The sequence below is a fragment of the Tenrec ecaudatus genome, chromosome 2 (genome assembly GCF_050624435.1).
Source record: "Tenrec ecaudatus isolate mTenEca1 chromosome 2, mTenEca1.hap1, whole genome shotgun sequence".
NCBI classification, from domain to species: Eukaryota; Metazoa; Chordata; class Mammalia; order Afrosoricida; family Tenrecidae; genus Tenrec; species Tenrec ecaudatus.
In genome coordinates this window covers 206,948,323-206,974,515 of record NC_134531.1, presented here as the reverse complement: position 1 = coordinate 206,974,515, position 26,193 = coordinate 206,948,323, and the positions used below count along the sequence as shown (strand labels likewise).

The window sequence follows — 26,193 nt, the reverse complement described above, 5'->3', positions numbered from 1 at the left end:
ATCACAGGAAGGGGTTGAGCTATAGCTAATACAGTAATGAGAGGGGTGGTCTAGGGAAATACATGCAATGGGAAGAGGAGGGATTGGGGTATACATGTGACAAGATGGGTGAATCCTAGATTTAGGATGGCAGCCTAACCTTGGTCATCCTTGGGCGGGTTCGACCTCTCTGGGGTCTCCTACAAGGAAACAGACAGCTACTCTCCTTATCAGAAGGGAGTGGACCCTACTTGTTGTGGGATACGCAGAGGTGTCTTTTTGGTCTAGATGGTTGATAACCCTTAGGGAGAATGACCCCTGACCTACTCCTGATGACCTCCAAGTGCATAGTCATTCGCAAGCAGCCAAGTTTGGCATAGATTTGGGGGAGACAGCTTGGGGAAAATCCTTCTGTTTCCCACAGTCACCCAAATCTCAGTCCTGGTCCTAGCCCTTCTGTGAAAGTCAGTCTAGCATTTTAGGACAGGAAGGGGAGGGAGTGTGGCCAGGGAAGGTGTTCAAGTTACTTCACATCCCCAGTGGGAGTTTACAGTACTCCTAGCTTCACACACACACACACACACACACACACACAATCAGCACAATCAGGAAGACACACCTCTGCTTGGATGTGCTTTCTCTGTCTGTCTGTCTGTCTCTCTTGCGTCCTCTATCTCACCCTCCACGCCTGCCTTTTTCCAGTCTACAGGTGCTCAGGTGCAGGTGGCAGGGGACATGCTGCCCAACTCCACCGAGCGGGCGGTGACCATCTCAGGGACACCCGATGCCATCATCCAGTGCGTCAAGCAGATCTGTGTGGTGATGCTGGAGGTACACTGTCACCTCGGGTACAGCTGACTCCGGGTGGCCTTCCACATGCTTTATAGAGGCCTGCCCTGTATCCTGAAAGCCTGTGGCTCAGCCTCACAGGGACGACCTCCTTTCATTGCAGACTTCCAGCACATGGCAACAGGGGTCGTTGTGGGCATGGGTGCCTGTCCTTGTCCTTTGGACTCAGTCTAGCCATGTGTGCATGGCACAGTCCCCTATGAGGTGTCTCGGAGGTGTATGGGGAAGAGCAAGTCATTTCCTTACCCTTGAAACTGGAGGAAAAGCGGTTTGGGCTTCCACGTGGGACTTCAGAGAAGGGTCACCAGCAGCCTTCAGCATGAGGAAAGTCTGGAGGGGAAACATCCTGTGTGAAGTTCGCAGGAGTTGGATGGGAATCGGGTAGCTGCCTCTGCCTTCCTCCAACAAAGGGGTTGGCTTCCGGGATGAGAGCTAGCACTTGCATTCTGGTGGGTGGGAAGCTGCTCTTGAGATGAGGACTAAACGGCAACCACTCCTTCCGTGGTCACAGAAGTGTGCAGACGGTGGGGTCCGAGCAGCCATTGAGGTACAACAGGCAGAATGATGAAACTCATAGGAAATGCCCCAACTGCGCAAGTACAAATAAGTAAATAAAAGGATTAAAACAAAGAGAAGGGTGAAGAAGAGACAATAGCTGAAAACCTAAAAGTTTTCCTTAAAATACTGGAGGTAAAACCCTGAAGTTTAAATTTCACAGGTACTCAAAATGAAGTCAACATGGGAGCCTTTACACGGAGACTTCGGTCTTAAATTAAAACTGAACCACCTGCCTCACACTACAGGCCCCGGCATCTTAGCTGAGCCAGGTTCCCACGTCCCCCCTGCACTGGCTGGGTCTTCCCTCCGTCAGCTCCTTTCTGACCTGCAGGGAGGACATCAGGTTTCCAGAATGACATTCTAGTGCTTCTTCTCTGCTTAGAGGGTGATCTCAGGGATGGTTATGCTCTCAGCCCTGGCCTGGATGGAGGTCTGCATCAGGAGGTCCAGCCCCAGACCCGTCCTGCAGCCCTAGTGTCTTCTGTGGTGGGAACGATTGCAGACAGCATCCCGTACCTGTTCTCAGCATTTCCATGGAAACTAGAGCCTCATCAAGCATATTTGGAGATAGTGGCTTAATGCCAAAGCCTCTTGCTCAGCTTTTTTTTAAAAAAGCGTAGTTTTTATTTTCCTGAAATATATCAAAACTATTTTTTCTTAATTTTCTTGTTAGAAAGTTTCTTTATAAATTGATTACAATGTAACATGGTTGTGTCCTGCTGGTAACTCAGGACAGTCTCCAGACCAGCTAGAGCTGGAGGGCAATCATAGGACACCCCTTCCCAAGACTGTGACTAAGGCTTCTGGGCAGGACACACCACACTATTCCGAGGAAGGCACCAGAACAAGGTGTGGCATTTGGTCAGTAAGCCTCACACAGTGCAGTGGTCAGACTGCCCCACAGAAGCGAACCTGACCTCCACAGTGGTGGAACTCTGCCAATCCACGGGCCATCAGTGCAACTGACTGGGACCTTCTGATCACCTATAAAAACATGTATGAGCTCACATGCCAGCGCGTAACGGGGTACAAGAAACATATCTGAGCTGAGCCTAAGGTCTGTTTGCCCATGCACCAAGCTCTCAATGCCAGAGGGGGCGGTTAATCCCCTAGGGAAAGTGATCCTCCCTAGAAAAAATGGGAATTTTAAATGGAGAGTAAATGCAGCAAGACATGCTTATAAGACCTTCTCTCTGATCAAAGAACTCTTGGGTTTGGTCATGGGCTTGGTCAAGTATGAAAGGGACATTCCTGGTAAGGGTGGGGCTGGAGTTGGAACTTTGGGGGACTTTGGTTTCTTCCATGAAAAATATAGTTTCATTGATGAAACCGTAATCTGCCCGTTTGTGCACACACATTTTTTAAAGTGTTTGGTCTTAACCACAGAAACACGTCCCTTGGAGCCAGGCGTCACCACAGCCACCAGCCTGGGTCAGCGAATGGCATCCTCCCAGCAGCCTTTGCCCACTTGACAGCATGGTTATCCAGTCTTCCCAAAGCTAAGCAGGGTGTTCTAGGTGATGATGGCATCCAGCGGAACGTCCTCAGTCGTTGTTATTCTCTTCACTGTACTCTGCCTGGCTGCCCAGTAGCCTCCACAGGAAAGGTTTTAATTGCTACCAGATGTCCCCAGACTCAGCACTCTCCAACACACACTTCCAGAACCAAGCCCACGGGTTCTGCACATGGAGGCCAACGGCAGGGAGGAGGGTCAACCGGGGCGAGAAAGGCCGTTTATTGCTGACCCAGGAGAAGAACCTCCTCTGTGGCACTTTGATGTTTCTGTGATTCTAGACACTATCTCGTATACAAGCAGGTCACACATGATGGACAGTCTTCAGCAGAGCGGCCAGAGAAAGGTCTGCTGATCTCCTGAAAAGGATCCATGAAAACCTTATGGATCACATCAGAGCTTCGGTGGCTGTAGTCCCAGCAGATGAGGCCTTAGGTGGGAAGGCCCTCCCAGGACAAAGGACTGGAGCGGACTGACAATCAGGAGGTCGGTGGGAAGCGCAGTGATGCCTTCTGTTGTGCGTGGAGTCTCCATGAGTCAGAGTCGCAACAACGTGCAAGGAGCAGGAAGCGTCATGTCGAGTTATCAGAACCTGAACCTGATTTTCCAGTTTTAGCACTTAAGAACATGACTCACTCTAGAGTAAGAATGGGCTGCTAACTACAAGATCAGCAGTTCAAGCCCACCTGTGGTTCTAAGGGAGAGAGAGGAGATTTTCTGCTTCCTTAAATATTTACAGCCTCAGAAACCCAAAGTAGTAGTTGTGCTCTGGTCTCCAGGGTCACTGTGAGTCAATATTAGCTCGACAGCAATGGATTTGAAGATAAGAATCCTTTTGGAAACATCATGAAGCTTTGCCATGGCTGTGGGGTCTTTCATTTGGAGGAGCGTGGATGTAAATTTCAGTGTTTCTCTTTTCTCTGGGTTGATGTCTGCAGAGCTGTCCCCAGATTGGGCCACGCCATTTGAGAGGTTGGTGTGGAGTTCCTGTAGTGGATTACCTGGAAACTTGAAGGGATTTTCCATCTCTGTGTGTCCGTGGTGGTGAACAAGTACCACCACTCCATGTCTGAGTGGACGCTGGTACTTCCTAATGGATTCCAGATTCTGCCAGGAGGAAGGTGCCCTGACCCTGCAGTGCTAGCAGGGGAGCGCCCCTCCCGTTCTCACCATCTTGGGAATCAGCACACAGTCTCTCTGCAGGCCTGGGGCCTCACAGGTCCGGGGTGTGCTGGGTGGGTGGTCAGGTCATGGAGGAACCCAGCGCTCCAGCGGGTGCCCCTCCTGCAGTGGACCAGCCAGGGCCATATCCTGTCTGGAGCACCACCCCAAGCTGCTCCCACCAGCACTGCTATAGCGCAGCAAGACCCTTTCAGAATCCATGGAGGCAAGGGTGGGTGGGTGGGTGGGAGGCAGACGAGGCCCAGGCACACTTTGGGTGGGTGTGGGAAGGGACCTCCCTTCTGTGCAGCCAAGTGTCTCTAATGCTCTCTCTCCCTCTCCTGTCCCTTCTCCTAGTCCCCACCGAAAGGTGCCACCATCCCCTACCGCCCAAAGCCCGCCTCCACCCCTGTCATTTTTGCAGGTGGTCAGGTAAGAGCCGACCCGCTCGCGGCCTCCACGGCCAACCTCAGCCTTTTACTGCAGCACCAGCCGCTGCCTGTTAGTGCACTCAGGTTTTCTTGCCTTTGCATGCGCATGCCTTGTCACAGTGGGGCACAGAGCTCTTCATGGGCTAGGGCAGGGACCCGGGCTGGGAGGGCCAGGGACTGCATAGAAGTTTCTTTTTGTGGCCAGAGTGGCTAGAAGGCCTGTTGCCAGCAGAGGGCACTGGGCCAGATCTCTTCCAACATCAAGCTTCTAGCTTGTGTCTTTTGCCCAGGGAGCTGTAGCCAGCCCCAGGCCGCACTGGGGTGGTGGTGGGGTGGTGGTGAGGGGGGTGTCCATCTGGTCTTGTGACTTAACCACAGGCCCTGGATGCATGAGAGAGACTTTGAAAGTCAGTGTGTGGTTGGCTTTGAAGAGCTCTGGGTCCACCTCAAAGACCGTGTCTTTGATTAAGGGAGAGTTAGGACAGAGATATCCCCAGAGTGGTCCAAGAAAGTAGGGAGAATGGGGTATGGGTTCATCACTCAAAAAGAAAGAGGAGCATGAAATGACCTCGATGTTTTATTCTGTGTAAAAGAATCTTATCAGATGCTTTGTATTATTTACATATTGGATAAAAGGGTTGGACTATTATAATTATCAACTTCAGTCAGCCCATGTGAGGTGAGGCACAGCCCCCCACACACCATATGCCTGTTCCACTGCCGCTTAGCCCCCACCCTCCCCCCACCGCGTCTGCCACCCACACCCTCCACCAGCACCATGAACCTTCCCATGGCCACACTGTGCTGTGGGTCCCTCACCACCAATCCCTCATGCTTCAAGCCTCTGAACTGCTCTGCTCCTGGCTGTAAAGAGTCCTCACCCACCACAGTGCTGTGGAGGCACCCTCACAGTGGCTCTGGAGAGGCTCACAGGGGTGTTTCAAGGCCCAGTGATGGGGAGCCACCCAGGCTGCTCACAGCAGCGAGGGCCCGTGGGGCTGCTGCTCCTCCTCCGCAGCTGATTCATCACAGGGACACCAGCACGGCCTGGCACACAGCCACAGCAGGACCCAGCACACAGTAGGATTTGGAAACATCCTAGTCCAATCTCCCTTTCTGGGGCTTTCCCTCAAGCTCCTGGATAGCTACCTGTGTGGACTCAGCCTGAGCATCCTGGCAAATCCAGGACATTGCATCACCAATGTTGGATTGGGCTGAAAAGTACATTTGTACAGATGAGATGTGGGCAGTGATGGAGTTGCTATGAGAGCTCCACCTTCCCATCCCAGCCTCCCTCCTCCTGTGAGGCACGGGCAGTAGTGCCAACTCCTACAGTTAAAGAGGACTGAGGTCACTTGCAGATAGGAGGCCCCATCCTGGTGGGGCTCTTGTCCTACAAGTTTGTTCCTAAAATGTCAAGCATCTTGAAGCTAGGTGTCCTTTGCCTGGATACGCCAGTGTGTGAACTGGGGAATGCATCCACAAGGGAGGACAGAGTACCTGGAGCGCCTCTGCTTGGGGACTCACTGGGAACTACATGAGGTGTGAATAGGAGCCAACACAGAGAGGCCACTCACCAAGGGCTCCTCTTGTGCACTGAGCCTCAGCTGCTCAGTGCAGGATTCACAGCAATCTAGAGCTTGGAGAGGTGCAGAATGAGAGCTGCCTGGTTCACCTTTGAGTTTCCAGTGTGTTTAGGAACTAGGCGTGGACCCAACTCAGGAATCCGTGTCATTGTCCCTGTGAGGCAGGACACTGAGGGGCTGAAGCTCCCTGGATTGTAGGCTGAAGATAGAATATCCCAGACACTGCACTGCTTGATGCTCACAGCACAAGACACGGTAAAGGCACCCCAGCGCTCCACATGCTGTCAGCTATTTAGACAGCACCTTCAGGGCAACACGGCAGTGCTAGACTACACAGATCAATGAAGGATCAGTTTATTCAGGCAAGCTAAAATGGGTCAGCATGGAGATTAATCATGCCAGGAATGAGCCCCTTCCCTGGGACACACAGGCTAAGTCCCCAGGGACAGAGCAGACCAAGTATTGCCTAGCTCTGAGGGGGAAGGATGGGTCCGGCTTGGCTAGATGCTATGGCATATTATAGCTGGTTCCAGACTGCAACTGCACAAACCCCGTGGGCAGGGTCCACAGACCCCATTCTTGTGACCCCCTATAGAATGTGCAGCCAGTGAGCTTCTGTTCCTAGTTGATAGGACACCTTGTAGCATCTGATACGATTCATTTACCACCTGCAGGTGGGAGGTCCCCTCTTCAAGTTGGGTTATACCCCACCCCCACCAGGTAGTTGATTGATCTTAACTTCTAGGAACATTCTTGGTGTATTCAGAACCTGGGGTCTGACAGGCTCCTGGAGAGCCACCCTTTGTCGGAGCAGGCATGTCTTCCACAGGCCCAGTGATGCCCACATGTGGGCAGGAGGATGGCAGGAACCCATATGGGGACTCCATAAGGAGGAGTGCCACCGCACACCCTTCCAGGCCCCAGTCCTCGGCCTGCCGGGAAGGACGCTGATGTTGCCTGGGAGACACATGACAAATTCCCCAAGATTCTGGCCGTGTGCCTTTGGTCTGCACTCTCCCTTCACGCAGTGTGGTCTTTTTTGTGTTTTATTTTGGTTTAGTGTTTATCCTCTGAACCCCTGACCTGAACACCTGAGGCATGTGGGTCCCAACCTGGGGTGGGTCCCAACTGAACCTGGCCTCTGTCTGCTACATTAGTCTTCACAGCAGGGGGAGTCAGAGGAGCCTGCAGGGTTAGCCCACTAGTTTGTCCAAGTCACTGTTCTTGACGGTGCGGGAAATGGAAATCCAGACACGACCTCCAAAATCCACCTGGAGTCCCTGTGCCTGTTGGTGCAAGTGTGCAGTTCTAATGGCCGTCAGCAGAGATGGTCCCAAAGATGAGCTGGTCACCATATGGCCAGTTTGAAACCCTTTCTAAAATTTCGGGTGTGTGTGTGTGTATGTGTGTGTGTTACTTTATTTTGTTTCGTTTTCTGGTGAACATGTTCTGGAAGTATTTACTCTAAGACTTGATCAAATTTTCATCAGGCCAATGATTAGAAAACTTCTTACTAGAAGGTCCGACAAGGTCCAACAAATTGTTCTTGGTTTTGTTTTGTTTTTTCCTTTTAAGAAAAATGAGGAGAGTGAAAGAAAATATTCCAGCTCAATTATCTGGAGCTTATCTAGATAACTTGGTCAACAAGGTGCTTAAGCAGGGCGGAGCCCTGAGGCTCACCTGCCCCATTGTGATTGCAGGTGACTAAGGGCCTTGTTTGGAAGCATTCAGTCCCTCCCTCAAAGTCCCTGCCAGGAGGGTCCTCCATCTGTCCTCTCCACTGGGGACAGGGGCAGGGATGTGCATCAGGACAGGAAGCCCAGCCGGAGACCCTTTGTGGACGGGGTTGTCATAGGGCACCATCAGGGTCACTGAGCTCCTCTGGGAAAGCTAACAGTGTCTCTCTTTTCCAGGCCTACACCATCCAGGGACAGTACGCCATTCCACACCCAGATGTGAGTGTCCCCTCTGGCCCCCTCACACCTTTTCTTATTTTTTCTTGTTTTCATTTACCCCTGCATGATGCTGTTTAGTGACTACCAATATTAATATTACACAATAATATTAATACATTCCTAAATGTTCCTGACCTGTGTTGTATCCACATTACCTTGAATAACCTTTTAACCTCTTAGCACTAACTGTACTCCCGGTGAGGACTTGGCCTGATGTAAATTGCCTCGGCTATCTGCTGCAGTCCAGGGCTGCCTGCACGCACCTGCTGCTCACTCTCGGACAGGGTCCGTACACACACTTCCCCTCCCCTCGCCCACCCAGCTGCCTGCCAGAGCCACTGAGGTGACCTGAGCCAGAGGCCATGCCAGGCTAGTCTCTACAGTGTTTCAGGCAGACCCAACAAGTGAGGGATCCATCGTCAGGCCGGCCACCTAAAGTGTGTTGGAAAGGGGACTTGAACCCTGGTTCTGCTAAAGCCCTCTCCTTCCCAGAGGCTGATTTGGAAGTCAGGGCCCTTGCTGGTGTGGAGAGGCGGCTGTAGAGTCCCGGAGTGGGTCTTCTCTTTCATTCCAGAGTCAGGAAACACTGCACATGTGTGTAGGTCTTGCACTGCAAGAGCTGCTCGGAGGCTGGCTTGTCTCATGTATCTAAGGATGAGTGACAATCAGATACTGTACTAGTGCTGAACCATGGGGTGTCCTAAATGAACTGTAGAGGAAGAAGTTCCAGAGCGCCCATGCCCAGCAGGGACATGTGCCTTGGTGCCATGCCCCAGGGCCTAAGGGGCAGCCAGTGGCTATGAGGGCAGACCAAGAACAAGGACACCACACACTGCAACTACGGGGGCTCTAATCCTTCCAGACCTAAGAGGTAATGGCAGCAACCAGGGAGCAAGGCCTTCTGTTGAGAGGACCTTCAGTGCACTGGGGTCTGACAGGATCCCGAAGAGCCACCCTTCCATCTGGAAGGAGAGAAAGGGAAGAGAGGAAACTAGGAAAGGAGGGAGCAAAGGAAGACCAGCTGCTGGTAACAAAGGGAGCAAACCTTCCCGGAGTTAATTTTGAAAAGCCATTGCCTTCACAAAGCCATGTTGAGCATTTACCCAGCTTAGCAGCTCCTCCTCCTAAGACAATATATGTGTCCACACAGTGCCCAGGGCCAGATAAAGAGACATGTATCTGATTGAGAGTTGATGGCAGAACAGGAGAGATTTTGTTAAGAAACAGCACTAACCAAGATAATTTGAAATATGGAGACTCAATTCAGTATTACTGCAGGAAGACTTCTTTTGAGTAGAAAATAAACCCTAATGATTTTCCCTTTATAAAAAGCTATGATAGACAACAGACAGACAAATCAAATAATAGAACATCACGGATGGATTTGTGTCCTCTTCTTGCTTCCCTCAGGACATGCCTTGAGGCTGCTGTGCCTCAACCTTGGATGGTTCCCACCATACTCTCCTTCAGGGTCTCTCATTCCCTGGTCCTTGGTGGAGGCTGTCTGCTAGGCCCACCTCAAACTCTCCATCTTCCTCCTGATAGAAATCTTTGATTAGGGCTTTAACTGGCCCAAATTCATTGGCGTGAGGAAGAATACAGCTGTCCACATATGGGAAATTGGTTGGTTATTGTCCAGTTCCATCTAAGGCTCACTCCAGTCCCTGTTCTGCCCACCAGAGCATTGAAGGTCTCCTCAGAGCCTATGGGCTCCCCAGTTCCCACTTCCTCCACATGGCTTGGTGCCATGGCCTCCCTCCATCCTTCCCTCAGATCCCTTCTGCGTCCCTCCTCAAATCACACGGGGAAATCATGCTCTGTTAGTGGCCTCCCCTCCCATTCTCGGTGTTAATGGGACCAGTTAAGAATGGCAAATGTATGAGCCCATTGGGGCCCAGCATTTCCCTCAGAAATAAGAGTTTTGGAAATCTCTAAAATGCCCACAGCAGTAGGCAGAGACCAGCCCCTATAACTGAGGAAAGGAGTGTACTGGAAACCTTTTGATTCCAGATAGGTGATATGTCTTCACTGGTACCCTTTTCCTGGTTGGCCAGATAGCCCAGCTGTAACTGATGATTCGAAGGCAAATGTGAACACCTGGGAGAAGGGGTAGCTGATCCCAAATGCAGAAACACTCATGCAGAGCATATGTGCATGTGTGTACATGTGGGTGGGTGTATACATGCGTTGGCACATGCACATGTGTACGTGCATATATGAATCTATGCTCATGTTTACATGTTGGTGTATACACGTGAGTGAGTACACATGGTGTGCTTGTGGTATAATACAAGGGAAACACTGAGCGTGGGTAAATGTTGTAGCTCAAACAGAAGGCCTCAAATAATGACCAGTCAATATGAAAGTTGAATTGAGATTAGAGGACAGCACAGTCATCATTTAGTACTGGATGCAGGAGGCCATAGACCTTAAAAAAAATGCATGTGTGTCCAAAGGTAGATGAAAAGCCAGGCTGTTTGTATTGTTCAAACTCTAGAACTTGAAGGAAAGTACAGTGGTCTGGGGCCTCTAGTGAAGGGCATTTTGCCAGGTAGGGTTAAAGTGCATTTTCCTTCACCAAAGAGCATCCATAGCATTATAGTTGCTTGCAAAGACTCACTGTGATTTTTGATAAATAAATGGTCCTTGGGCTCTCTGCGTGAGTAAAGTAGAGTCCTCACACATGCCTACTGGGGCACGAACACTTGAGTTGAAACTAATTCTCTGGTCTGAAACTTCCAAAGGTGTGGTGTAGTGTGTGTGTCTGTGTGTGTAAGAGAGACTCTGATTGAGAGAAGAAGGTTTTGATTGGTTTTGATTTATTTTTATCAATTGGTTGTTTTGATCCTTACTATTATGTCTTACATAAACGGGTAGTTTCACATATAGTTGTTTTAAAATAATTCAAACTAGTTTATAATCACTTTTTATCTAATTGACTCATTGCCAATTATGAATGTTTAAACTATTCAGTTACTGATTATGTGGGATACAGCCCCACAGATGAATGGGTCCTTAGAAACGGCATGTGCAAAAAGGAAAATAAAGAAGACAGAAAAGGCGTGGTAGATCTCATCCCGATGTCGGAATAAGAGAGTGAGTTTCTTTAACAGCGAGTTTATATAGCAGGGAGGCATGCAGGCCTCCATCAGGCACATACACAACAAAATGGGCAAAGTTGTGAACCAGGATATCCTGAGTTCTTTAGGAGAAACTTCACTAAAAGTATCAGGCATCTAAGAGACAAAGGAGTAGTTGACTCCTTGAGTGATAGGGCCAAAGGGAACCTGAGTGCTTAAAGATAGGCATCTTTGAGCTGAGTAGTGAGGAGTCAGGTGCATCTTAATGGAGGGCAGTTGTGGAGAAACCTCTTTTCTATCTGGAGAATGTATACCTGGCATTATCCCTATCAGAACTCTGGAGGCCTTCCTCTTAACACTATAGCCAGACTTCCAAGCCTTGAGGTCATGAGTGTAGAGATTGGGCTGCGTACACTTTCATCCAGGTCCTCGGTTTTCCATGTGAATTTATTCCATGCTTTCTATGCATGGAATTCCACTTACTATGCCAATATCATACAACTAGCAGCTGCTATTGACCAAAATAGTGAAAAATTTCATCCTGCTTTTTTTTTTCGGGCATGTAAAATTGAAGACTTGGGTAGTCACTTAACTAATTACTGTTCACTTTTTAAGAATCACAAGACAATTGCTTAGTGACATAGGTCATGACAACTAGGAAGGTATTTAACTGGACTTAGGAAAGTCTCAAGTTTAAAAACAAATATAACACTTTGAAAACATTGAGTTAATGTCAGTATGACTTAATGTGTAATATGAGAGAACACACTCTTTAAAGACCTCAACAGAATGGCTGGCACACGTACACTATCCTTTATTAACAGCTTCATCTTTTACCAGCCTGTGCGACACATAGATCAGACACATAAACTTTAAGAAAACATAATCCCTAGATCTAAGTACTCGTTAGCTAGAACAAAACATTTAGGTTTTCTGTGCCCTGCTTTGTACTTTAAGAATTATCAGTGTCACCCCTACCTCTGCCCATCTCCTCCAGACTCTCAGCATGCCGCTCACATTGTTTCAACAAACTTCTGTGGAAACGTAGGGTCTTTCTGACACCCAGGCCTTCTGAAAAGGCATGTGCAGTGCTGGGTAGTGGGAAGAACATTGGGTGCCAACATTGACATTCGTAGGGTCACCAATTTGTCACTGACCTAACTGACCCAGGGCTTGAAGACAGCTCACATTCAGCCTTGAAAATGATCCACGTGTCCTTAGTCTGCCTACCAGATGCCAGGCCAAATCCAATTTCAGAGAAGAGGAGAAAGAGCACAGAACATGCTAGATGCATGCACAGCTCAGGAAACTTAGAAAGCCTAGGACATGTTACAGCCCCATTTGTCCTCTCCCCCAACAATTCTGTCACTGTAATTATAGTGTGCATCTATACAGGAAAGGAACTCTGTTCTTGGGGAAGAAATCAGTGCATTTCAAAAGTACTCTCTTATATGAAAATCTTTATTTCTAGTCTCCAATTGTTTCAAATCACTGCCTTCCTTAACACCCCATCATGTAAAAAGGAATGCTAATAACTAACAGATAATGAAGATGGCAACATGCTACCTTACGTGACCCTGGGACTGAGCCTTATGAGTAGATATCAGGGTGGGCCGTCTAATTCTACACATGAAAGAGGGGGAACCTGGAGGCAAACCCAGGTCGGTCAGCCTGTGTGGCAGAAGTGGCACACTTACCTGTGGGGCCAGCCCACAACCCAATGGGTCCTAAGGAGTGGTTGAAAGGGAGATAAAAAAAGAGACAACAGACAGGCATGCAAGAGCTCACCTTTTCCATAGAGCCAGGAGAGAGGGGGGGGGGGGGGGCAAATGTATTTAGCAAAGAATTTATATGGGCTCAGGACATGTAGACCTCATCAATCACGTAAGTAACAAGGTGGGAAATATCTTAATCCTTGCTCTCCCTGAGCTCACTGGGGGATAAACCTAATACTAGCATTGGGGGCAGGCAGAGGGGAGTCAACTGCCCCTTTAAGCAGGTAGAGCATAAGAAATATGTCTACTCCTATAGATAAAAGGCCTCTGGCTGGGGTGGTGAATTTTAGACAGGAGAATGTGACTGACTCATCTCCAACTCACAAATGTGAAGGCCTCCCCCACCAGAATCCTGGCCTCCCAGACTCCTTAATTATAAAGAGAGAATTTGGCCACATACACTCTTACCCAGTCCTTGGGTTGCAGCAGAAAACAAGTAATACTGGGAGACTGACCTCTAAGAAGTTTGTTATTTAGGTAATAATGAACCTGTTTTCCCCGAGAAAAGTAAAAGAAATCAAGGCGAAGAGACAATTGTATCATATATCGACTGACCCTCCGATGACTTGTTTGTACATTAAAGTTAGGAAAACTTATAAAGATGATTGAATAAGGAAGAAGAACATGAATCCAGTTTGAATCTAAGGAGGTGATAATAGAAACAGAGAAAATTCTAACAAGTGGATACTAAAGGGTTTTGTTTTTTAATTAATAAAAGAAACTAGTGTCACATTCAGGGATCCCAACAAATACCAAGCAGGATAAATCAAGGGAAATCCATCTTAGGCACACCAAAGTAAACTCTGACACCATTGATAAAAAGCAGTTAGAAAAGGAACTCATAGACAATACAATTATGGACATTAATAGGGAAGTTAACAAGTTACAACAATTCAAGATCAGAGATGCTCGGGATACAGATCTTTGGTCAGGACAGCGTCTTTGCGATGCTGACAGGTAGGCCTCTCTTGGCACCTTGGCCTGGCCTTTGCCCTATATGGGTAATGTTACAAATGCATTCCCAACTAGCACGCCACTTCACCATAAGCCTTAGCCCAAGGCTTCTGAAAAATCAGCTTTCTTTCTCTGTGGATCAGCTGACCTAGCTCCCCTGGTTCAGGGCCTGGAGACACCCCACTCCATAAGTGACCTCCTGCCTGCAATTACTTACCTTTTCTCCAAGGATGAGTAAGCAATGAAGGAAAGAGGGGGGAGCAATTGCAATGATTGACGTATAACTGTCCCCATCCCCAGGGAACAAACAACAGAAATCTAGGTGAAGGGAGACAGTGGACAGTGTAAATATATGAAAGTAAAAATAATTTATAAAATATCAAGGGTTCACGAGGGTGGGAGGGGGAAAAAAGGCACTGATACCAAGGGCTCAAGTAGAAAGAAAATGTTTTGGAAATTATGATGGCAACATATGTACCAATGTGCTTGATACAATTGATGTGTGGATTGTTATAAAAGTTGTAGGAGCCCCCCCAAAATAATTCAAAATAAAAAATATAATAATAATAAAATAATTTAAAAATCAGCCAACTTTTTAACAGCAACAGTGGCAGCCACAGACAGACAGCAGCATAACAAAATAATTGTCAACCTGAAGTTGTATCTCAATAGGGTCTCTCAGGGGCCTAAAGGTAGACATTTTCAGACAATCCGAAACTGAGGGAATGGCAACATGCTCCCTGAGATTCTGATGGAAGAAGGGAAATGATCTCAGAATGAGGCTGGGGATGAAAAAGGAATAGTGAGCAGAGAAAATGGTAAGCACTTGGATAAAGGAAAACAAGCCTTCACTGAAAAACCAGTATCAATTCTGTCTAATTTTTAAGGATAACGTAACGACTAAATGGACAAAAATAGCATACCCAAGATTGGAAGATGGTTGAAGAAATTACAACATTCTATAGATTAATGTATTTTTCAGGAAGAAGTAAAGATACTGAATTTAAACTTGAGGTATATATGTTAAAGTTTTGAGTGGACAACTAACAGAAGTCACGTAAAATAATCTTAAAATGCAAAGGATAAAATGAATGGATTTCCTAATCCAAAGGGGAAAAAAAAGGCAGGGGAAGAGAAAACCGAGAAAAGCAAGACAACTTTAACAACTATCAAGTAGCCAGAATGAAGTTGAACCTGTAAGTTGAGGATTGTGATAGAAAATTCCGTGGAGTACTGTACGACTCTTGACACGTGAGGGGGAATTGATAATCATGCACAAAGTAAAAAAACCAAACTTCCCAGTTAAAAACTATTTCAGAAGACACAAGTCTTTTTTTTTTAATGCTAAACAAATAGTCAAGCCAGTAAACGGAAACAAAAATGTCAGATATGCATTTGTTTGTCAGAGAAATAACTAAAAAACTCAAGACTCAGGGGAATGGAAAGAATAAAATAAAAATATATACCAGAAAAATATTAATTAAAAGACAATGGGCATAGCTATGTTAACATCATTGTTAGTTGTTACCAGGTCTGCTGACAGACAACCTTATGTTTAACAGAAGGAAATAGTGTCCAGTCGTGTACCAGCCTCAGAATCGGTGCAGGGTTTAACCCCATTGCTCGCAACCATCTTGCCAGTCCATCTCAGGCAGGGCCTCCCCTGCGTCACCGCTCTCTCGCTTCACCAGACGCCGTGTTCTTCTCTGGCAATCCTCATTGCTGGTGACATGTTTAAAGTGAGCGAGTTGACATCTTGCCATACTTGCTTCAAAAGAACACTCTGGTTATACTTCCAACGTTGACTTGTTTTTTCTTCTGATAGTCCACAGTATATTCAATATTCTTTGATAAAAACACAATCCATATGTGTTGATTTTTCTTCAGACTTTTTTTTTTACTGTCCAGCTTTTGGAAGCATATTGTGACAGTTGATTGTGCCAGGCATGCCTTAGTCATTCAAGTGACAGCTTTGCTTTTTAAGATTGTTAGAAAGCTGCTTGCAACATATATTCCCAGTACAGTAATCTGTCATTAGATTTTCTGACTGCTACTTTCATGGGTGTTGATTATTGATTCAAGTAGAATGAAATCCTTAATAACGTCATTTCCTTCACCGTTTGTCATCATATGCTTATGGGTCCACTTGTGAAAAGTGTTGTTTTCTTACATTCAGGTGTAATTCATATTGAAGGCTGTGATCTTTGACCTTCATTAGTACCGTATATACTCAAGTATAAGCCGACCCAAATATCAGCTAAGGCACCTAATTGTACCATAGAAACTGCATTAAAAATGTGCTGAAAAACTTGGCTTATCTCCAAGTAGATATGTTGAGTGCTTCAAGTCATCTTCACTTTCAATATACAACTTTGGGTCATCTTCATGTGTTAATTAATTTTCCTTCAATCCTGATGATATGTTCCTCATATAGCCCAGCTTCTCAGATTATTTGCTTAGCATGCAGATTGAATAAGTAATAGGAAAGTATACAACCCTGTTGTACACACTTTCCCAATTTTAAACCACTCACTTTTGTTTGAAAGCCTTATGGAATGTATGTTAATATCAGTTTGGGGGAAGCACAGAGTTTTAAGGGGAAAAAAAATTAAGTCATTTTATACATAAAAAGCACAGGAGATGCAATAATTGCAAATTTGTATTCACCCAAAATATAACTTGAAAATATTTTGTAATATATACCCCATAAAGAGAATTTGACAGAATTTAAAATACCTCTTTCGGTAATTGATAAGGCCAGTAGAACAAGTATAAGCAAGATATTAACAGTATAATGAATGCAGCTAATGTCATTGATGTGTGTGGAAATTTATACCCAGCACATCCACAGAGTTCATAGAAATACTAACTTGATCAAATATTAGGCTATAAAGCAAGTTTTAGCAACCTTCCAAGTCTGGAACAATATAGAACATGCTCTCCTCCATAAAGCAGTTCAGTTGAATCCAGTAATGGAAAGAGTGGTATTGCATCAACTCTGACCCAGAGCAAGACCAGAGTGGTTTCTAAGACAGTGAATCTTTACAGGAGTAGAAAGCCTCGTCTTTCTTCTGTGGAGTGGCTGGTAGTCTCAAACCTTGGGTCTTGGGTGATGTCAGAGAAGCATTTAAATAAGGAAGGTGCTGCCCAAAGTAGCTCCATAATAAAAGGAAGTGGCTCATACAGGAACAGGCCACGGAAGGAATGCAGGGTGGCACCCACCATATTCACGAACAGGTAGCCTCCTTCCCTAACCACCTGAGAGATTGCCGGAACTGATTGCCACATGAGCAGTGCCCTGTGCACAACTTGCTGCTGGCCAGCAGGGGGTTCTCGGTGTACCGAGGGCAGTTCCAGAGTATGTGCATAACATCTGATGTGGGAAACTTCTGAATAAAGGCCTGCAGATGGAAAGATTGTAATTGAAGAAGGCAAAAACAGGCCAGCTTAAAGGGCTTGACCACGTGGTGTTTTTCTAGCCATGTGCTCACATTCACTATGAACCGGGGAAAGGGAGACTCACCACTGAACAAATGCATGTGTTTCTCAAGCGTGTCTAGAGAACGGGTCATAGGATGCTGGTGCCTTTCTCCCCCTCCCCACCTTGCTGGGTGCTGTGGTTCCAGAAACGGATGCAGCTTTGAGTACCAGAAGCAGGGGTGAGCCCTCAGCAAGAGACTCTACTTAACTACACCCCTGAATCTGTCTATGCTCTTCACAGCTCACAAACCTGGGGTTGACTGAATAGTGTCAGGTGGCCCAGTGGTCAAGACACACGAATGGGACTGGACTGAGGGAGAAGCACTTGCTAGCCTGGTCCTGCTGCCAGTAGTCCAGACTGGCACAGCAGCTGGACCTGATGTTCTGTTCCAGGGTGGGAAAGTTTGGGTAAAAATAAATAACAAATGGAAGGAAGAAGAAATAAAAGCTGAAGCTAAAGGAATGAATAAATATGCAGAAGGGAGACTGTATTCCTTGACCGAGACCTAGAGCAAGGGAATAACCTCTTCTGCGTTCAAGTATAATGGCTGGAGGGGCCACCTTGTAATGGAGGTAAGGAATGCTATGCTGCAGCTGAGGAGAAAAGCTGCTTCTGGAGTGGACTGGGAAACAGCCAGGCTGATTAAAATTAGTAGGAAGCCAGTACCTACTGGAAACATCCTGCCAGAGGTTCCAGGTCATATCTACATAAATAAGATACAGTTCAGGGGTGGGGAATACATTATTATATTTGGGTGATGGGTTATATGTTCGTTCATTTGATGACACAATTGATATTCAGTGTAGCTCCACCAAACAACCTTTCTCTGCATGGGGCTGGTAAGAAGGTGGTGGAAGAAACTGATAGGATTCACCTGTGAGCATTTGTGACTAGGATTCCTTGCAGGGCCATCCTGCTGCACATAAAATGAGTCTTCTGAGAAGCAGGAGGTGTGCTACTCTGGCAGCAAGAGCTAAGAGTGGAGCACACCCTCCGGGCCCAGCCTCTGTCGTACACCTACCTGACCTCTGGATTTTGGACTGAACAGCAACCCCCACCACGTGAGATGTTTCCTCAAATTTCCATGAGTTTCTGTGGGATACTGCAGCCATTCACAGAACCCAGAAAGGTGAGGGAATATACTCAAGGGAGGAATGGAGCACACTGGCATCTTGGAAGAGTTGGGCGATTGGAACTTCGTCAATCTCCAACTCCTTAGGACTGTGGCTGTTAGGTGCCCTTAAGTCGGTTCCAACCCACAGCAACTCTATGGCACAACAGAATAATCACACTGCTCTATCTTTCACCATCCTCACGTTTTTCCCACATGAGCCCACTTTTGCAGCCAGGATATCAGTCTCCTTGAGAACCTCCCTCTTTTTTGCTGTCCCTGTACCCTACCAAACGATGCCCTTCTCCAGGGACTGGTCTCTCCTGACATGTCTAAAGGGTGTCCTTGGGAGTGGTGTGGTATTAATTCTTATGAAAGATATTGTTACCACAGTACTGTGGCATGAGCCAAGACCCATCAAATGTTCCTGAAAAGGATATATGATAAGGGTATTAATCTTAATAAATATAAACACTATAATGATTAAGATATTGTGACTTAAGTGCAAGATAGAGAAATAGACCAATGTATTAGACTGGCCTGGAGACAAAATTCACTGCCACTGAGTCAATTCTGGCTCAGTATTGTTGATTCCAACCCTATAGGGCAGATAATTGCCCCTGTGGATTTCTAAGACTTAATCTTTACAAAGGTAGACTGCCTCATCTTTCTCCTATGGAGTGGCTAGTGCTTTTGAACTGCTAACCTTGTGGTTAGTGGCCCAATGCTTAGCCCACTACACCACTAGGGTTCCTGGGCCCTGGAGATAGACACACTCATATAAGAAAACTTGTTCTATGTCAGAGCTGTCATTGCAGATTAAAGAGGGAAAGAATGGGTAAATAATGAAGATACCAAGACAGTGTACTTAATGACAAAAAAACAAATATGCATTATACCAAAGGCACCGACATGAAAGATAACTTTTAACACTTTCAAATAAAATGTATGTTCTCAGGGCAGGGAAATTTTCTTAAAACAAAATAAGCCATAAAGGAAAATATTGATGAATATGACTACATTAAATTTAAAACTGTTTATCTAAAAACATCAGAACCAAAGCCATTGCCATTAGGATGGTTCTGACACAGCAGTTCTGTAGCTCAGAGTAGAATAGTTCCCTAGGGCTTCTAAGGCTAGATCTCTTCACAGTCTCGTCGTTTTCCTAAGAAATGGCTGGCAGGCTTGGACCACCTCATGATTAGCAACCCAATTATATAACCCTAAACCAAGGTTCCACAAAGAGAAGTAAAATGACAAATCAGAAACTGAAACAGGGATCTTTTTAGCACATAAAACAGTTAGCCAATGTATGATTGTAACGCATATCAAATCTATAGGACATGATAGAAACTGCCCCTTTGGCTTCTAAGTTTTTAAAGCTTTAGGGGAACAGACAGCTTCAATTTTGTCCTACAGGCTTTGTGGTCAGCAGTTCCTTATATTAAATCTCTAAGGTATTCGTGTCAATCAGCAAAAAGCAACTCAAAATCTTGGGCAGAAGACAAGCCTTTCATATAAGAAGAAATGGAAGTGCAGACTAATTCTCTAGGTGGTAGTCTCTTGGCATGAGTTACAGTAACATGAGTATGTTTTGTGAAGTTTCTTTGAAGTATATACTTAGGAATATGTATGGATTTATTTGCTTTTTTTAAAAGAACTTTTTGGTTTTAAGAAAATTTGCACAGAAAGTATAGAGCGCTCCCATGTACTTTTCTCCTGCACACTCTTCCTGCTATTAATAATGTCTTGCATTCACATAATACATTTCTTACAACTGATGGGCTATTTTATATATCAGTGCTTTACTATTAACTAATACCCGTAGCTCACTGTTGGATGCACCCTAAAACTAAAAAGCCAAACCCACTGCCATCAAATCAATTCTGGCTCGTAGCTACCTTATAGAACAAAGTAGAACTGCTCCCTCGGGTTTCCAAGACTGTGACTCTTGACTGAAGTAGAAAGCCTCATCTTTCTACCACAGCGGCTGGTGAGTTCGAACACCAACTTTGTCCTCCACAGCTCAACCCTTAACTCCCTTTGCCCTCAGGCTCCTTAGACAGCCTAAAATTGACTTTTTCATTGTTATTTTTATTCATTCTGAAATCTCATCTTTCAATTTGTGTATTTAGACCACACTTAACACGGTAATTTATATAGTTGGATTAATATCTACCATATTTATTTATTTATTTTGTTTTTATTATTTTTTATATCTACCATATTTATAACTTTTTAATTTATTGCCCTTGTTCATTGTTTCCTTTTTGTCTTCACATTTTCTGTCTCCTCCAGTGTTACTGAGCTATTTATATGATTCCATCTTCTCCTCTCGTTACATGTTTTTTAAAAGGGATTGCTAATCTAGGTCTAGTTTCAAATATATTGCTCCATACATAGTGAAGGTACCTTCTTCCCAATTCTTCCCTCCCATTAGATGAGTTCTGGTGCCATGATGGTTATGCATTGGGCTGTGATACACAAAACCACCAGCCATTCAAAGGAGATGAGAAGGACAGAGCTTTCTACTTCCGTAAAGAGTTACAGTCTTGGAAATTCACAGGGGTAGTTCTCCCCCGACCTATTAGGTCTCTGTGAGTTGGCATCTACTGGATGGCAGTGAGTTTGATATTCCGATTACATTGCTGCCATTCATATCATTTATCCATATAAGTTGTCATGTATAATCTCCAGACCTACTGTTATTTTAAACCTTGTAATCAAGAGCCCTGATGGCTCAGTGGGTTAAACATCGGGCTTCCAACCACAAGGTTGGTCGTTTAAGCCCACCAACTGCTTCATGGGAGAAATAGAAGGCTGGCTTCTTCTATAAAGACTTAGTCTCAGAGATCCTATGGAACAATTCTTTGTCCTGGAGGGTCACCATGACATGGAATCACTCGACATCAGTGGTTTGTGTTATCTGCTAAATTAATTCAGAAGCAAAATAGAAGATTCATTTCCTTTCTTCTCTAGTAATCTTCCCTTTTATGTTGATCTCCCAGTTTCTGTCCTGTGTCATTTTCTTCCCTCTAAAGAACTCCTCTCTAACATGTATTTCGGTGCAGATCTATTGTGACACAATCCCTCAATTTTTTGTGTGTGTAAGAAAGTATTTCACTTTTGTAGCATAATTTACTGGATATAGAATTATAAGTAGGTGTTTTATTTCCTTCAATACATTAACTGTTTCACATATGCTCTTCTTGTTTACATGGTTTCTGAAAAGATGTAATTCATAGCCTTCTTTTATAGATAATGTGTCCCTCCCCCTGCCATCTTTCCAGATTTTCTCTTTGTCTCGAATTCTCTTCAGTTTGAATATAACATGGCAGGCATATATTTTGGCATTTATCCTGCTTACTGTGCTTTGAGCATCCTGGATCTGTGGTTTGGTGTGTCACTAATTGTGTGACAATTCTCAGCCATTACTGCCTCAACTCTTTGCTCTGGTGCACTCCCTCCTGGTATCCTCATTTTGTACGTGTTGCACCTTTTATAACTGTCCCGCAGTTGTTGGGCATTCTGCATGTCCTGGGGCTTGGTTTTTTGCTTTTCACTTTGGGAAATGTCTCTTGAAAAGCTCATTCTTTCCTTGCCATCAAAGGAATTCTTTATTTTCTGTTGCAGTCTTTTAAATTTATTATTATAGCATTTCTATTTGGTCCCTTCTTTTTCCCCCAACACATTTTATTATGACTTGGGTGGGGGTTTACGTAAGAGGAGCCCTGGGGCATAGTGGATACACAGTAGGCTTCAATCTGCAAGATCAGCAGTTCTGCTCCTGTAGAGCTAGTCTCGGAAACTCACAGGGCCAGTTGTATCCCGTCCAATAAGGCCATTATGAGTTGGCACTGAGCGGATGGCAGTGAGTTTAGTTTGGGGTTTTACATAACACATCCTTGTTTTTGCATTCAGCATCTTGCGTAACTTCTCTAAGTCCCCAGTGGCTTTCTCCAAACCCACCGCCCTTCCCCATATCTCTCATAGTGTATTCTCTATCTTCACCAGTGTTAACACCTGTCTCCTCGCTGGCCTATTGCTTTCCCGTTCCTCCTTCCCTCTCCTGCCCCTGGTAACCATCCAAGTCTCTTTCTTTGGGCATTAAAACGTTTTCCTGATTTTTCTTTTAAATAACAGTGGCATACAATATTTGTCCTTTTAGTTTTGACTAACTTCATTCAGCCTAAAGTCCTCTATGTCCATATTTCTCCCACAGCACATGATGTGCTTCAGTTTCATCATCGTCCTTTAATGATGCGTAGTATTTAATGATGTGTGTATGTATCGGAGTTTGTTTTTCCAGTATTTCACAGTGAGCGCGTAGATGGTCCCATCTTTGTGCGATGCTGAATGACGCTGTGATGAACATGGCTGTGGAGATAGCGGTGCGTGCTGTGTTCTTCATCTCTGCAGGGCATCTTGTTTGGTTGCTTGCCGGAGTTTCTACAACTCTGCTTACATTACCCATTTGTTCTTTTGAGGATTCCACCCCCACCATTGAGTTCCTCAGCAGGTTAGTCCTGCTGCTCTTGGTAGTGGACCCTGACTCCTGGCAACCTTACACATAGTGAAATGTTGCTCAGTCCTGTGTCATCTTGACAATCATTGCTTTGTTTGAGTCCACAGCTGTGGCTACTGTATCAGCTCATCTCACTGAAGGTTTTCTCCTTGGCCCCCTATCAGTGTTCTTTTTCTCGCTATTGATCTTTCCTAATGGCATGTCTAAAACAAGTGAGTTCAAGTCTTCTAAGGGTATTCCAGTTGTCTTCTGAGACTGATGTGATCATTCTTTTTGAAGGCCATGGAATATTCAATGTTCATTTTCAGTACCACAGATATTAATTTTTCTATGAACAATATTAATCATAGTATGTTAAATTCTCAGTGTAATAATTCCACAATCTGTGTCATAACTGAGGCTGATACTTGTGCAGTATCTTTAGATTGTGTTTTCTGTTTTTCCCTTTTAGTGTGCTTTGCAATTTGTTTGTTGAAGGCCGCATAATGTATTGGGAGTAAAAACTGAACTAAAGAGTAGCTTAGTGTGAAGTTTGATATTTACATGGCTTGAAATTAAACTTTGTCTACTGTTTGTTGTAGCAAACAGTTTGCCTGAGACAAAGATTTCCCCTGGTATCCTTGTCCTTCCTTCCTGCCTCCACTGTCTTTGGGTTTCCCTGGAAACCCCTACAGATCTTTTGTCTGTAATCCACTGCCGTACTGGACGCTGGTGAAGTGGTAAGGTGTGAGGAGAAGAAAGCATTCTATCATCCTATGGTCAGTGGCTTATGCCCTGAGCTTGGACCTTCACAACTGCTCTCGGCTCCCTTCCCCCAAATAGGAAGGCCACAGAGGGCAGCCATTAGGCCTTTTCTTTCCTCTGCATGCTATGGCATAAAACAAACACCCTAACTGCCACCCAGTCAGTTCCCTCATAGCAACTCTGTGGGGCAGAATAGAATGGGCAGCCCTAAGCAGTTTCCAAAGCTGTAACCCTTTACAGGAACAGAAAGCCTCCTCATCTGTCTCCCTTCTAGTGGCTGGTAGAGTCCACTCTTGGGCTTCTGCCCCTGGTAAACTAATCACTGGTCTCTGCCTAAGTCGCTCCAGATTTTAGAGCAGCACTTGTACAGTGACCTTAATTCTCTAATGGGTCTAAGGCAAGTTGTTCATTTTAATGTTTCGTTCAGCTTTTTTGCTTGTTGTGTGGGTAGGAGTGATGACTTCCAAGCTCTCTTTACATGTTGGCATGTCGTCCATAACATTTTTTTTATCTTTACATTGTGCTCCAGGACTTTCTGACTGCATCCTAGACATTTGGAATAGTTTCCATTGCCACCAAATTTGAACTAGTTAAAGCTCTTGCGTGTAGATGGGATTTTAGGACTAGCTCCCCTGTCAAGTGTGTCTCCCCACCATGTAACTGAGGGTTAGTTGGTGTGACAGTATCCACAGTTCCCTTGTGGGTGGAGTGGGGACCCTATCTAGGGGGTGTCAGTGGCTTGCCAGATAAAGTCCATTTGATTCTACTCACAAGATGCGGATAAATGACTCCAGAGGACATTTTGGCCATGCGTGTTTAACCTTGCACACCTCTTTCCCTCTCTCCCCTAAGAAAAAGTGTGTGTTTTCGTTAATCTACTTGTCAAAACAGGAGCCTCTACTAGAGTGCACTATTGCATTGTGCGTCCTTCTGTACGACCTGAATGGAAAGGAGCAAGGTCTCCTCCCACTGAAAGGGGTTCCTTCTGCAAGGTCCCGCCTCAGGGTAAAGCAGCCCTCAAACAACGTCTCACCAATTGCGCTTGCAAGTACTTGGTATGGATGGTCGGCTCAGCTGTCAACCATAAAGACAATAACACTGGCATTTTAGAAGCCCACGTTTTTGTTTTTGATTTTTTTTGAGACAAGTAGGAATTACATGAGAGTAAGGATAAAAGACAAATGACTTAGGCTGTGAGCCTGTGGCTGGTGTCTTAGGGATGATGATTTCCAGCATGCTTTTTTCTGAGGTCTTTGATGTGTCTCCACTCAGATAACTCACAGCACCCACATATGTTCCATGAGCAAACACGAATCTGGCTAGCATGGGAACCAGCCTCAGCCATATCAAGGTTGGCATCTCCTCAATGGCCTGGCTGCCCGGGGACCCCCTTCTTGTCCTATGAAACACCTGGGCAGTGGAGGAATCAGACAGGCCCTTTGATCTGTAGACCCCTCCTGCCCCCTTCCTTGTCACACACAACAATTATTAATGGAATCTCAGAGCCTAATATGACCCCCCCCCCAGTCATATCCTGACCCGAACTCCTCAGAACTCATGGCCACAGAAGCTGCAGTCCAGGATGGCCCCCCTAAGTCTGAGATGCAGCCAGATTTTCCTCACAGTCATGCCTCAAGAGCCACAGGCCAGGCAGGGAGTGCCAGGTAAATACTCATCTTTCCCTAAGAAGCATGGGAGAACCCAAACAGAATACATCTGTAATGGTAATGCACCTAGGAGCTGGGCCACGCACGACAGCCTACATTTGTCAGCTTTTTCTATAGCAACACGAGGCTTCAAAATCCCATAGGCTCCTAACAGCATAGCTTTTATCTCCCCAGCGTGGTTGTGGCTATACTCTGGTAGCAGCAGGCTTCCACATGTCTCCTTGCATCAGACCCCTGGTCTTGTGGAAGCCAGGAAGAAGTCGTGCCTGCCTTGCAAGTGCATTCAAAGTCCTGTGTCCATGTATATGTGCCCACAGCCACGGTTCACTAAATAAAGCAGGTCCCATGGCTGGTTGACCAAGCATGAGGCCTTCCCCCTCCACAGGGGAGTGGGTTGGGGAGAGACTAGAGCTACTGACCTTGGGTAACAGTCATTGTCACCCCTACATATACATATACACACACATAAGGAGCTGTACTGAACAGCGATTTCATTGCAAAACTATTGGGACTTAACTCCAGGGTAAATCTGTAGGGAAGAGTATCCTTGTCCTTTGAAACGAGCGGCACACCCATTTAACTCTGCTCCCTTGGGCCCTCCAGGAACACTAGCCCTTGGAAGCCTGAATTGCTTGGCTCTAGTGCAAGACTGCTTTCTCTGCGTGTGCCATGGAGGGAGGGAGCCCAAACCATGTTCACATGAATGGGGAGATGCTTTCAACGATAGCCCCTCAGAGGGGGCTACTCAAGGGGAGAGAACTATCCATGTGATGGGTGCACAGTGCTCTCTAAGAACCTGCAAGCTCTCATGTAGCCTCACATGA

The 26,193-nt window shown here is 45.7% G+C and overlaps 1 protein-coding gene across 1 annotated transcript in view; it reads left to right on the top strand.

Moving 5' to 3' along the window:
• PCBP3 (poly(rC) binding protein 3) overlaps positions 1-26,193 on the top strand; it is a 49,035-nt gene that overhangs the window by 11,721 nt on the left and 11,121 nt on the right. Inside the window, exons 6-8 of the mRNA XM_075543333.1 lie at positions 682-810; positions 4,418-4,492; positions 7,991-8,032. Coding sequence (XP_075399448.1) covers positions 682-810; positions 4,418-4,492; positions 7,991-8,032 — 246 coding nt within the window. The remainder of the gene's footprint in view (positions 1-681; positions 811-4,417; positions 4,493-7,990; positions 8,033-26,193) is intronic.